We start from the raw sequence: 13,980 nt of genomic DNA on the forward strand, positions 1-13,980 counted from the left end.
CTGTTGACGGTTGCATAAAATTTAAAAAAGATAAACAAAATCCTTCACTTTTTGTATGAACCTTGCCCGATATCCACCCCCAAAAATGCCTCCACTCCTTACTATCGGTTTTGGGTCAAGCTCTTCAATCTTCGCCTTTTTGGAAGGCACTGGAGTAGAAGGCTCTAATTTTTGATGCAAAAAGTTGCTTATAGTTTTAATGATGAGTTGAACTTATTCAATGCCGCAAAAAGCAGTGCACACGTCAATTAATTAATATTGCTTATTTGCAGCTTTAATCCTGAAACGTCGCTCATCTCTTTTGTAAAAAAAATAAATGTGTTCGAAAGGGGATATATCAAAAATTAGACCGGATACAATCCAAAAATCTCATAGCGGCTTAATTTGTCCCACGAAAAAGCATGATTAATTATCTGCTTCCCCGAAAATAGCTATTCTTCGTCGTTTTTCATTGAAGCCGACTATTATTAAAACGTTGACTTATTTGCACTCCGTTAGGCTAAGTCATAAATAATCATAAATAATTTAACCAGAAAAACTATCAGATATAATCACTAAAGACTCTTCGGCGTTCTTCCATATTCTGCATGAGGGCGCTATTATTCACGGCATATAAACTCATCCATGCTGAATGTTTCAAAAAAAGACGATTATCCAAAAAGTTAAACTTGACTAAATGAAACTCTCAATCCTCCTTGCTTCCTGCGCCGCTGCGTTTAATTTTGAAGATAATTCAAGAATGAAGAGAAATTTTTTCAAGGTACCAAAACGTTAAAACAAGCAACTCAAAATATTCAAGTTGAACACCCGTGATTCCGGAGTCCAGACTGGACTTCAAGAGAAACTTTTGGGTCTCCAAAATATGCTCGGCAATGATGAAGGCTTTGGGTGGTAATTTTTAAGCTTCCTGCTGTTCTTCAACGAAATAAAGAGATAATAACAAAATATCTTTCTATAAATTTAATTTTATTAAGAGGGCAGTGTTTACTGGGGAATGGCATAAGTGAAGGGACATTAAGTGAGAGTAAGACACTGACGTTTTGAAAAAATAATAAAACAGTGATCTTCTATGAGCTTCCAGGGAAGATTTCAGCGGCAGAGGGGATCGGGCGGAAGAATTGAGGAATCCCATTAGAGTCGAACATTGCTTGAAGCTTTTGATCTCGCTCGGTTCGCTGCAGACGTGAGATTTGTTCGAATTCAGACATTATCGCGGGGTTCTTCTTTCCATAAAGGAGAAGAAGCGACTAGAAAAGCATCCAAAGAATGTGCAAAAATGTGACTTTTACCTTGATTTCATCAAATTTATTATCCCTAAAGAGCATTTGCACAAGGGGATCAATGAAGCCCTGGATAATCGCTTCGTTCTAAAAGAAAATATGATTCAACTGAATCTCCCTTCCCACTTTACCTTTATCCAACGATACTCATCCATCGTCAATTTGCGAAGATTCTCTGGCGTAGCCGTCCAAAGCAGCATTTGGGAAACTTCGCAGTGCGAGAGTAGAAGCCGATTTCTCTTGACAACTGAGCTCACAAGCTTCTTCCAGGTGACGGCTTTGACGATTCGGTCGAATATTTCTCGCTGATCAAACGTAGCCGCGCGTGGAATGATCTGGAGAGCTTCAACTTCGTTGTCCTTGCTGATGAGCTTGAAGGCGATTTTCTCGATGTCGATAAGGAAGGCTTTCGGGTACTCGTAAAGCGCTTGGACCACCAGATCTGGCCGGGTATCAACATTAAGCTCGATGCACGCTGTCCAGATTTTTCGGAAAGTCCGGTCGAACATGACGCTTTCTTCAAGCATCGTGTTGAACCATTTTTGTCGATTCAGACGGCGTATAAACGCGAAGAGCTCCTCTCCGACAACGAAGTTGGCAAAGATACGAGTCCACAAATCGTCGTCGACGAGTTTATTATTGAAGGCCAACTCGCCCAGCGCCTTTGAGGCTTCGTGCGAGCCTTCCAACGCGTCCAACATTTGATTGAGCCCGGCTACTTTATCGTCAGTTTTATAAAAAGCCACCAAGTTCTTCGAGCTCATGCCAAGTACCTTGAGACGGCATTGATCTTTCCAGGATTGAGTTTGCTTGATGAGCGCTTTTTTGGAGCCAAAGCCGGCCGAATCCATCCCGAGTGTATTCGCGATCTCGGCCATTTCCTCTTCGTCGAAAGATTTGAGAAGATGATCCATGATTTCGCAGCGCTGCTCCAGCGACCCAGAGTACGCTTGGTTGAAGAGTGCCTTGGCTACTTTTGTCTTGTCCCAGATTGAGGATATGCCGACGATATTTCGGACTGGGATCGGGGTCATATTCAGCCACGTTTCGACGAGATTTTGATAAACAACGGCGACGGGGATGTCCGCATTTTTGCAAACCTCTGTGAGCACTAATCCGAGGTCGTTTTTGTTGTTGCTTGTATCCTCGAATAGCTTAACAATCAATTAATAAAGATCATTTTCGAACTTCCGTACCTGTAAAAATAAAGATAGAATTGTGCTCGAAGATAGGGCTTGTCTGCCCTCATTGAAGAACGACCGAGTCTTCTCATCGTAAAAATGATTTCGTGACAAGACCTGCTTGGTTTCAATCAGATTCGAGTAGTCGCGCAAGCTCTGGTATTTCTGGCTTATGTCGGCAATTTCAGCAATTATCCCACGGTATTGCTCCAGGTCTTTGAGTGCTTCCTTGAGAAACTTTGACGCTTGAGCTGGTTTATCGATGCAACGAGCCGTGTGCATGTACATATGGCAATTGAGTGATAGCTCTCCAATTATTTGCTCTCTTGCGGTCGACCCAATCTTAGAGCAAAGTTAATAAAGGTAGCGGTACTTTTTTATGTCTTCATGGCTATTTCTTACCTTTAGAACCGCTAAAAGAGAATTCAGCTCTGTTCCTTCATCAGATCTTACGCCCCGCATCTTCGTGACAAGATTTTTGACGCAATTCATCTTGACATCTGCTTCACTCAGCCCAACAATGCTTGTCTTTGCGACCCAAATGATCTTCTCGTAGTTGGTTGGGAGACACTCCTTCCGGATTGCTTCAAGCATTTTCGGCTTCTCGCTAGCTATCCAGTGGAATGGGAGACGGTCGCATTCATCGGTCGATTTAAGAAGCCGGTACTTTTCGAACTCTTCCAAGTCGTTTAAATATTGCTAGAAAAGACATTACAGATATCTGCTATTGAAGGAAAATCGAACCTCCGCGCGCGAATCGCTCTCTAATTCTGGATTGTCTTTCTTCATGAAAATAATTTCCTCGAGAAGAAATCGAATTCGCTGGTAGCTTGTGCGTACGGTCAGACCAAGCCACTCCAGAAGCTCTTTGATAGGCGATTTTATGTTAAAGTTGCGCAGCGCCCATCTCAATCGCGGCTCGATGCTTTTCCAGCTTGAGTTGATGCTCTGAATTTTTTTCTGAGAGGTTTCTTTGAAGGGCAAAATGTACCTTGGTGTAGCTTAAAAGTTCAATTTTCGGCTTATGCGAGACAACAAGCGCACTCGATTCAATGCCAGAATCTTCACCGACGAATTGCCATTGCAGGAATCTGTATAAAATGTTGTTCCTTGAAATCTGGAAAGCGTCGATGTATTCGTTGACTGTTTCGAAGGGTATTTGCGGCTTGGCGAGAAGCTTGAGGCAGTATTCGTCGCGGTAGTCTCTCAGGTTTACTTCATTTTTTGGAATGGAAAGAAGTTCGGATATTTTACGCGACCAAGAGCCCATCATAAGAGTTTGTTTGAAAGCAGCGGCATATCCTAAATTTTCAAATGAAGTTGTTAAATGTCTTTATCATGGATTTACCTTGATTGTTTTTGAAATATTTGATTCCCAGTTTGCATATCCGCTCTTGTGTTTCAAAGTTGCTCGTCCTTGACAATTTCTCAAGCGTTTGAAAAACCTCTTCCTTGGGTTTTGTATGAAAACAGCCGAACATTACGTCCTCGTTGATTTTCCTCCTGACAGAGTCCTCAATAACGTTATTGATGAGTTCATCCATTCTTTGCTGATCCGTGCCGAGTAGCTCGGCTCTCAGGCATTCAAAGTTGAGTTTGAGAAGATCTGTCGAAAAGTCTTCGTCTGTTACTTTTTGAAAAGGCGTTTCGAAGCAAGAACGGTCGTATGACTTCAAGTATTCGTGAACGGCGAGTTCAAGACGCCGACAGAAGCGCTGGACTTTCGCTTTCGAAGATGAGGTCTTTGGCCCGGCGCAAGTGATGTTCAAATTGGCTACAGTTAGATTTCCCCTCGCAGGAGCGGCACCATCGTTGACATCGGCCTCGTGCTCGCCAATCATTTTCTTGAGCGTCAAAGCATGGATCAACGCGCCATCGAGAGAATCGGTGAAGGATCGATCCCAGAGAAAATCTTCCAAAAGAGGTCGTTCAGGTTCTTCCTCCTTTACTTCAGGCACGAGCAAGGGAAAACGCATTTCTTGAGTCTCGTTGAACAAGGACTTGTTGCATTTTAAAAAAGTGATGAACGAATTTCTTTCAAAGGTTCAAAGGTTGATTTTCTCTAGTTGACATAATAAGAATTATTAGAAATAATAAATGAGATAAGATTGAAGATAGAGAATCAATACGAAACCCTTTCCTAATCGGTTCATTACTTGGCATAACCGCAGCTAGAGAGAGAACCTCCTCAAGAATGGTTCCTTTAAAATCATCCGGTGCCTGCTGAAACGTTTCCATCGCCTCAGTACACTTCTTTTCGGCCAGTTTTGCGACGACATCTCTTCTCAGAGCGTCGTGTTTGGAAACGCTAAGGAGGGTGAAGAGCGATTCCGACTTTTTGCCCAAAGCGAGGAACTTTCGAACGGACTCTTCTCGCTCATTTGGAGTATTCAATCGGATGTTCTCGACTCCCCCTTCGTTTAGAATGCCCCATGCAGTGTTTCTGTCCAAATGGTGCTTGATTCGGTCGTCCATTTTTTTTTCTCGATTTCTCTGAAAAATTGAAAAAAGTGGCGTTTTGGTGTGGCAAAAAGTGAAAGCAGCAAAAGTCTGCAGCCTCGAAATCTGATAAAATCTAGAGAAAACGTTGACAACAGAAACGTTTAAATTTGCGCGCCATTCTGCCCTCTGCCAATCAGAATGCGTTCTGATGCTCAGAAGAGGGAGACAAGAAAATCAGAATTTTATAGTGGATAGTGAGCTCTGAGCAGAGTTTGTCATGTGATCTGTTATATTTTTTTCATTTTGAACAAACAATTTTTATCAAGCAAATTACACACGTGCTGTTTTATTTTAGAAATCATGGAAGAGATTTTCATTTTAGAATTTATCAACAATTTTTTCATCTCAATGGCAGAGCCTTGAAATATCTTCTGAGTCCATTTGATCGTCGGGAGTGCGCGTTGAACTTGTATCTCGGCCGCATGTTGGCAATTGATCCGTAAAGGGCGTTTGCTCCGGCTTTGTTGAAGGAGTAGACGTTGTTGCCAAGCCTGTTGAACCCGATGAGATCAGCGGCTGACAGTGAGAGGAGTGAAGAAAGAATGGCGAGGAAATTCATTTTGGAAAAGTTTTCCTTTGGATTGTCTTTGTATGATTATACCAGACAAAACGCAACTGATGCTAGAAGAGTACAGTTCTTGTATTTTATAGGAGCTGAAAGTAGCGAGCGAGAGCATGTTTAGGCGCTGTTTAAAATTGCTAATATTTAGAATTTAGATTAAAATAGAACGATCTGAGGCTAATTATCAGAAATGAGTTAAACTTAGGAAGATTAGTTTCTAATCTGATCGGTTATGCAAATTTATGTAACTGATAATTAAGGTTGTATTAGCTCTCAAAATATCCACATCTCTGAAAGATTTCCTAAAATAAAGGTAACCTTTTTTTGTAATGATATTTTATGTAACTAAATTATTTTTAATGATCACGAATTTCCTTGAGGATTTTCAAGCAGCCAAACTCTATTTGTCTTTTCCAAATTTGTGTCATATTCAAAGTTATGAGCTCCTGACCTGCATTTTTATTAGTCGATCTCAAGAGAAATGGAATTAATAATCTTCATTTATTTACTGAATTTATCAAGTGGCTCAAGATGGACGGAGCATGGAGATATTGACAGAGCAAATCTTACGGTTGTCGGCTGCAAAGAGTTTGAAGGGCTTATATTGTGGCAGAATTCAAGAGAATGCCACCAGTGCAGCTGGATCAGGAGCGTTTTACAATCAATAATCAAGAGACAATTTCACAAGAAATAAAACAAGAAACAGATCTCGTGATAAAATGGGAAACAAGCTTGTGCCATTTTCAGCTACGGAGAATCAAACTGCCTGGATTGACACTAGATGGCCTCAGAGATTTATTTTCACGTTCGACAATGCTAATGCTCCGCCGCACAACATGTCGAATGGCGATTTCAGACGATTTTATGAGCACGGAGAATATGCGCTGAAAATCCACAGCGACCATAAAAACCTAACGATTGTTGCGATCAAGGAAGACTCACTGGCATACACGGCCCCTGCCTGGGGAACATTTACGGCATTAATTCTGGCTCAGATTATTTATATCATAGGTAAGGACATTTTTACTTTTTTAGAAGGGCGATAAAAAAGGATTGAATTACTATTTATGATCATTTAATAGCTCTTAATTTTGCCTCAATGAATAGAAATTCTTTATTTGGAAGCCTATTAGTGCTATTTCTCCCAGAATGTATAAATTTACGGATCAATAAATCTTTTTCTACTCAAATTTCGAAAGTCAGCGATTCTCGTATGCATAGAATCGATCAAAAAATGGGCAATTAGTGTCAAAAACTTGAAGTCCCGAGAACAGACTACGTTTAACATTGTGGTTTTAAAGAGTTCTGTAAATCAGGGATTACTTATTGCTGTCGCAAAATGATTTTATCTCGATTTCTTCTATCGATAAAATTTACGAGAGCCCCTTCTTTAGGGAATCCTATCGCAATTAAAGTATAATTAGAATTATCTTATTATAAGAATATATAACCAAATTTTAAGGAGAAAATCTATACCGGAAAAGATACAATCCACCTGTCGACAACACGGAAAAGCCAAGCTTACGAGTTCTTCAATTAGTAAAAAGCCAAGCTTAAAATCACAACCATCTTGAAGTGAACTCTAAAAATGCTCAAATGCTTAGACGCTATGCGAGGCATTGCGATCGGCATTATGATCTTTGTGAATTACGGTGGCGGCGGGTACTGGTTCTTTGATCACGCTGTTTGGTTTGGGCTTACAGGCAAAGAGGTCTCATCGTTTAATAGTTGTTGATAAAGGTGGAATAGGGGATTTGACTTTGTTTATCTTTTCATCCGAATTTCGCCGCGTTCGAAAGGGTCAAAAGATAAGGAAATTTTAACACTGTCGGATATTCTTGGACACTTTTATCACATTTTATTCCAGTACCGCGATAATTGTAACAGGCGCCTTATCGAAAAGGTTTGAGCAGGCTGAGGCCTTTATCTTGTTCTCTGAACAAGTGCCATGTTGGCGATAGAAGGCTTCTCTAAATGGCTAACGAGCTAGTCTACCTACGAGGGATGATCTTTTATAAGTTGCCGATCTGGCGATGCCTTGGTTCATGTTTATGATGGGCGTCTCGCTTACTTTTTCATTCAATTCGATGGTCAAAAAAGGCTGGTCAAAGATGAAAATGATCAAGAAAATCGCACTTAGATGCGGAAAACTCATGGCTGGGGTTGAGGAAAAGTTCGTTTCTCACTTTACTGATTGTGCAGAAAATATTTGGGTAAGGAAACGAAGAAGATGATGAGCGGTACTTCGAGTGCAAAAGAGTCTCTCTGCGTTATCGTTTAGTTTCGTGAACCCCACTTTCGGCACTTGGTCTGTTTATCATAAACGGCTCGACTAGTTTCGCCTATTTCCGAGTTCCGGGGGTACTTCAAAGATTCGCAATTTGTTATGCAGTGGTGAGCCCCCTCCTGCTCGCCCAGCAAGGCACTGCTCTCAAGGTTATGCAATCAAACTCGCTTTTCCGAGGGAAGGGGATGAATATGCCGGAAGATATTTGGCTCTTTTAGGGTTATCAAAATTTTCATCCTCGAATTCAGATATTCTTCCGTTTTGGCCACAGGAATGGTTTAATTTCTTGTACTTTTAACCAAAGTCATTCGAGACGAAAATTTTTTTCTCGAAGTCATTTTGTTAAAGGGATGTTGAGCCTGATTTTTAAATAGTGAATTTATCAAATTGCGTGATTGATAAGTGACATCGTGTAGATAAATGTGAGTTTATTGCAGTTTGCTGAACGTTTTCGGTCGGTAGACCATCATCAGAGCTTGTTCCTTGATAAACTTGAAAATTCTTAAAGGAAAGCGTACCTTCTTTTCTTAGACTGCAGAACTGATTTAAAAACCAAAAATAACTTTTCTGCAGTCTAAGAAAAGAAGGTACGCTTTCCTTTAAGAATTTTCAAGTTTATCAAGGAACAAGCTGTGATGATGGTCTACCGACCAAAAACGTTCAGCAAACTGCAATAAACTCACATTTATCAAATTGTTTATGTGAATGTTTTTTGCAAAAATAACAGTCACACGGAGCTGTGACGCGGTCAGTGCTTGTGAAAACTTATCTTAGGAGCCTTATCTAGGCGAGCTAGGGTTGCAGATTTTGGTCACGAGATAAGTCCACCTTCTATCCATGTTCATAATTCTAAGCGAGAACACTCAACGTGCTCTCGACCCCGGGTTACCGATATTGCATTACAACAAATTGTGCCCCTGCTGCTGATAAAAAAAGACGAGATTAGCCGATAAAAAAGTGGCTGGTTATGTTCTGTTTGGAAGCACTGTGGCTAGGACTGACCTATGGAATGACGGAAGCCGGATGTCCCGCTGGCTACCTCGGCCCTGGCGGACTCCACAAGGACGGAAAGTTCAGAAATTGCTCTGGCGGTGCCGATAAGGGATGGAAAACTTTGATGGAATTGCCTTTCTGCTCCATTCATTGAAGTGAAAAGCGAATCAATTAGCAGGATTCGAATCCACATTCCTCTTATTGCAGCTTTCTTTTATTGTCTTTCATGAACGAAGGAAATGAAAGCTTTAATTAGCAAAGCCCACTCAAGAAAGGATGAAACAGACCTTTCGTAATTTTATACTGATCACATAAATCTCCGTTTTCTAACTCAAGTGCCGCTGGATATATGAACGGGCTTAGAGACGAGTCTTTTGAACAGATTCGCACTAGAATTAGAACCGATCCTCGAAGCCCACATGAAGCGACCGAAAATTCTTCACCGAAGGATTGTTATTTCAGTTATTATTAGATTCGAAAAGAAGAATTTCTAATGATAACACGATTAGCTCATATTTACGGGGACCCAACATCTCACCCCGTCTTTTGGCATGATGAGTACTGGTTTGGAGAAGTTTGGGGACAAATATCAACGAATCATAGCTGTTGATACACAAATAATTATGTGAATCTATCTGTATCATCAAAATAGGGGATCTTCAAGCATATGACCCGGAGGGGATTTTGGGCTCGATAAATTCGATTCTTATTGTTTATCTTGGACTACAGGTAATTTCAGACTATGAATTATTGAAAGAAAGAATATAAGGGTGACACTTTATTAAAGTAGTATACTCAAAATCAGGATAAGGGTGTCAGTCTCCTAAATATACCAAAGAGAGCTTAGAACCCTCACGGGAAAAATAGCTAAACCAATGTTTGTCTAATACCCTTCGGTTGGCATGGCTGAGCCGGTTTTACTGAAATCTACTTTAAGGCTGGCCGGATCTTTAATTTTTACGAAACCTTCCAACAACGTGCTATCCGCTTAACGGTCTGGGGCATTGTGCTGACCGCAGTCGGCGGCGCGCTAACAGGTTTAACGGAACTTACTCTTCAAATAAACGCTCTTTGAGCCAGGATTCCATCAATTCCAGGAGGGTAGTAACATTCCCATTGCCAAGAACTTGTGGACTCTAAGTTTTGGTAAGTTTTCTTTCCATTTTCTTCAAGAAAAAAGCGATGTTTTAGTGCTTGTTATGGCTGGATGGGGATTTCTGCTCCTCCTGGCGCTCTACTTTTTGATTGATCATCGGAAACTCTGGGATGGTGCTCCGTTTTACTTTGTTGGGATGAATTCAATCCTCGTTTATGAAGGGCTTAAAAACACTATGCTCACACACAATGTTTTTTCTCCGGCGTTTTCCGCCGCTCTCACGTTTTTCGCCATCTTGCATGCTTTTTTTTCAGCGCGAAATTGATCATTACTATGTTTCACTACGTCCACTTGGGCGATAATGACTCGGAGGTGTAATTTACTTAGCAGATAAATTGAGGTTCGAAGGTCTCAATTTCAGCAGACATTACAATCATTACAATGAAGACTTAAAACGTGTTGATAACCCCGCGCTAGCTGCTCCATGAAATCTTGGAAGGTCAAATTCCATTCTGCGGCGACGAGTGTGGCGGTTTCCAATCGCATGCTCAAAAAATAGGTAAGTGCTGCATAATTCGCGCAATCGGCACTTCTTGAACTTGAAAAAAAAGAGGTAGATAACTTGATTCAACGCTTTTGAATTTTATCCAAGCAATTTACAGTCAGCCAGGTTGGATTTTTTTGATTATATTTTCACTAGTTCGTTGCTGCACTTGAATTTTAATTCAAAATCAACTGGTGGCAGATTTCTGCGGCTTTTCTGTTTTTATCAACTTTAAAATAATCAACGCACTTAGAATTCTCCCGGCTTGAAGGTTTTTTTACTTGCTTGAGCCTCTTCTTGAGCACCTACTTCGACATATCACACTTTGACCGAGCAAAGTGCTGAGTCCAAAAATTTTCCAAGGATTATTTTTGCCGTTTTTTTCTAAAGAAAATTTGAAAAGAGTGTCTCATGAAAATCTTCTCGTTCAAGATTTTCTTAATTTCAGCCCCTGAAGTATTATTTTTTTTATTAGACGACGGGAAAAAATCCTTGAGACAAATATTGCCCATGACAGGTGTCAGTTTCTTGAAGGCTCGAAATGTCTCTCTCAAGCATTTTCCATTTAACTCGTGATTATTTGATCCGCCACCTTGAGTCTAAACATCGAAAATTCTTTTAATAATCTTTGTCTTCTAGCGATGCAGGTCGGGGCTGTTGCGACTTGGTTCCTGTATCTTTACTGGATGAAGGAGAAGAAGTTCTTTTTAGTCATTTGAATAAAGAATTATTTAATTAAAATTCTGACGATAAAAACGGGTTCTTTTATGGAGGAAAGAAGGCTAGACCGTGTGAAAGTTATTTGAGCCATTGTGGGTGTTATCAGCAAGTATTCAAAAGTTCTAGGAAGAAAGTAAGAAGCTGATAGCTACGTGTACTCATGACACTCTTAAAAGATACGAGTTAGGTTCACAAGGTCAGCTTTTACTCAAAGTCAACTTCAAAAACCAATATCAGCAGCTATGAGCTCATATTTATTGTTGATTTTACAAAGAAAATTTAAAAAAAAAGCTCCAAAACCCAGTTTAGAAAGCTCAATTTTCCCCGGCTGCGGCAAAGTCTGAGTTTTAGGCTAAAACTTTTAGCTATTTGTCCCGCGCTCTAGAAAAATAATGAAATGCAAGATGGAAGGAGAATTTGAATTCTTGCCTCGAAACCGCGTCAGGAATGTGCAGCTGACTCAGGCACTGAACCTGCCACCCCCGAATCCAAATATTTATATCAATCAAATCTACAGTAATTCAAAAGCTGTAGGTTTTCCTGGGCCGGAAAATGAGAGAATCGGAAGGATTATATAAGCATGGACAAACGAGTTCTAATTTTAATTGTCAACAATCGGCGCAAATTTAAGCTATTTTGGAACATAATTTATATTCCATCAAGATTAAAAACTAAGAATATCTCTCTAAAACATTACATAAGCAAATGATGATGATGTTGATCAACAACAATTTTCAAGCTTTAATGATTTCGAAAGAAACCTTAAGGGTACTACCTTCGATTTCCCCAAGTTGAGCCTTGAATAACTCAGGAATTATATATGATGGCGAACTTCATATGGGCTTATTTAACTTTTATCTTAACTTAACTTTTATCTAACTTTTTATCTTAATCTTAACTTTTACAGAGGGGTTTCTCCATTGCTCAAGAAAAAATCGGCTAAATTTTGGCTTGAAGTCAACATCTTTGCCGAAATGGCCTATATTTAGGCTTGAATAACTCAAAAACGACCCTGATAACTTTATTTCATTTTATTTTTTATTTAAACTTTAAACATTGATCTTCAAAATGTCAGAAGGATTTTTCCATTGAAAGACTGAAAATACTGAAATAAATTTTTTGAAAATTGTGTCTTAACGATTTTGCTAAAATTTAGCATTTTTTAAAAGTTGCGGCCTCATTTTTCGCTCTAGAATCTGAAATATCTAAATTCAACGATCGATATAGCTACCAAAATTTTCCTCTTGATCTAAGCTTTGAAATAAGCCCTTGATCAAGAAAATCGAAGATCAAAATTTTTTTTCGAAAAAACTTCTGGAGGCAATATCTAGGCTTACCGCGGTGTTTTCTATTTTTCAGGCTCTTTTGAAAAATCTCCCCATACTTTCAGAACATATGCATCAAGACAAGCCTTGAAAAACTGCACTTGCAGAATTTTCGATATGAGTCATCTTACCCCCTTTTTTGGGGGATTTTTAGCAAGAAAAAAAGCACTAGTTTGATTAGAAGCGGCTTTTGAGTGCGTGCTAGATCGATTTTGATAATTTGATGCCTACCATGTGAAAGATAAGCGCAAGATGCATCGATACATATGAAATTTATTATTGCGGAGTACTTCCTTCATATGATTCTAGAGCTCCAAAGTTGACGCAAGCAGCCAGATACGAAAATCCAATATTATCAACTTCTGATATAAGCATGCTATGATGATGTTTTATAGCTCAAATTGAAGCTTATGAATTACTGAACAAAATGGAGTGGTATTTTTTTGACCAGCCGGTTGTGCTTCCGGTTCGTCGCGGTTCATACCCGGAAATAGGTCAAAATGTAGAAATATGTATATCAAATGAATTAATTTTCAACAGCGAATCTTTTGAACATATTCAGAAGTTCAACCGCCCGGTTATTATTGCGGTTCATGGTGGTTCATGGTGGTTCAAGCGCAGAAATGAACAAAATAGCAGCAATATGTATATCAAATTGAAACTAAAATTAAGAACATTCATAAAATCATTGAATAAGCCCGAACCGACCGGTTGTTCTCACGGTAAATGGCGGTTCCAAACGGTTCAAGCCGGTTCAAGTTAAAAACATGCTCCAAGTGGTTCAATATGATTATCAAATGTATTCATTTACAATAGCGAAGCTTTCTAGCATATTATGAAATTCAACCGCCCGGTTATTCTTGCGGCTCATGGTGGTTAATCGTGGTTCAAGCCCAGACATGAACAAAATAGCATCAATATGCATATCAAATTGAATCTTGTATTAAGTACATTCGTCGAATCATTGAATAAGCCCAAACCATCCGGTAACTTTCGTGGTAAAAGGCGGTTTCTGACGGTTCAAGCCGGTAAAAGCCGAACATATGCTCAAAGTGGTTCAAGATGTATATCAAATGAATGTTTATTAAAAAGCACGTCTTTTGAAACTTTAACGAGATCCGGACGCGTGGTATAACACTGAATATGCACAAACCGCCCGGTTTTAATCGATTTTGTCTCTTTAAACGGGCTAAAATAAGGGAAGGTCAGGCCCGATTATACAATTCAGTCTGCGACGGGGCCAAGCCGACCCGAAGGGGAGGCAAGGCCCGTTTATACGATTCAGTCTGCGACGGGGCCAAGCCGACCCGAAGGGGAGGCCAGGCCCGTTTATACAATTCAGTCTGAGACGGGGCCAAGCCGACCCGAAGGGGAGGCCAGGCCCGTTCAAACAATTAAGTCTGCGACGGGGCCAAGCCGACTCGAAGGGGAGGCCAGGCCCATTTATACAATTCAGTCTGAGACGGGGCCAAGCCGACCCGAAGGGGAGG

At 40.1% G+C, this 13,980-nt stretch overlaps 2 protein-coding genes across 2 annotated transcripts; one reads left to right on the forward strand and one right to left on the reverse strand.

Annotated features, from left to right (window-relative positions):
* Nucleotides 1-962: 962 nt before the first annotated feature.
* On the reverse strand, nt 963-4,491 carry LOC145699098 (uncharacterized). Its single transcript, XM_081776347.1, has 8 exons — nt 3,810-4,491; nt 3,453-3,763; nt 3,206-3,409; nt 2,864-3,160; nt 2,477-2,803; nt 1,412-2,434; nt 1,290-1,367; nt 963-1,247 (listed from the first exon to the last, which is right to left on the reverse strand). The coding sequence occupies exons 1-8, from the start codon at nt 4,435-4,437 to the stop codon at nt 1,068-1,070; spliced, it is 3,048 nt and encodes a 1,015-aa protein (XP_081632473.1). The 5' UTR covers nt 4,438-4,491; the 3' UTR covers nt 963-1,067.
* Nucleotides 4,492-6,234: 1,743 nt separating this feature from the next.
* Nucleotides 6,235-10,279, forward strand: LOC145698331 (heparan-alpha-glucosaminide N-acetyltransferase-like). Its single transcript, XM_081775531.1, has 11 exons — nt 6,235-6,536; nt 6,988-7,228; nt 7,545-7,738; nt 7,815-8,020; nt 8,600-8,696; nt 8,771-8,945; nt 9,458-9,534; nt 9,743-9,842; nt 9,886-9,951; nt 9,997-10,183; nt 10,216-10,279. Exons 2-11 carry the CDS (start codon nt 7,114-7,116, stop codon nt 10,277-10,279), a joined length of 1,281 nt encoding a protein of 426 aa, XP_081631657.1. The 5' UTR covers nt 6,235-6,536; nt 6,988-7,113.
* The last annotated feature ends 3,701 nt before the right edge of the window (nt 10,280-13,980 follow it).

This window comes from Oikopleura dioica, chromosome 2 (assembly GCF_907165135.1).
Source record: "Oikopleura dioica chromosome 2, OKI2018_I68_1.0, whole genome shotgun sequence".
Taxonomy (NCBI): domain Eukaryota; kingdom Metazoa; phylum Chordata; class Appendicularia; order Copelata; family Oikopleuridae; genus Oikopleura; species Oikopleura dioica.

Coding starts and splice junctions, on each gene's coding strand:
- LOC145698331 (XM_081775531.1), top strand. CDS start 7,114: ATGCTCAAATGCTTAGACGCTATGCGAGGCATTGCGATCGGCATTATG. Junction 8,946..9,457: donor TTTGATGGAATTGCCTTTCT/GCTCCATTCATT, acceptor TCATCAAAATAG/GGGATCTTCAAGCATATGAC. Junction 9,952..9,996: donor CTTGTGGACTCTAAGTTTTG/GTAAGTTTTCTT, acceptor GCGATGTTTTAG/TGCTTGTTATGGCTGGATGG.
- LOC145699098 (XM_081776347.1), bottom strand. CDS start 4,437: ATGCGTTTTCCCTTGCTCGTGCCTGAAGTAAAGGAGGAAGAACCTGAA. Junction 3,410..3,452: donor AACTTTTAAGCTACACCAAG/GTACATTTTGCC, acceptor AAAAAAATTCAG/AGCATCAACTCAAGCTGGAA. Junction 1,368..1,411: donor ATGAGTATCGTTGGATAAAG/GTAAAGTGGGAA, acceptor ATTTTCTTTTAG/AACGAAGCGATTATCCAGGG.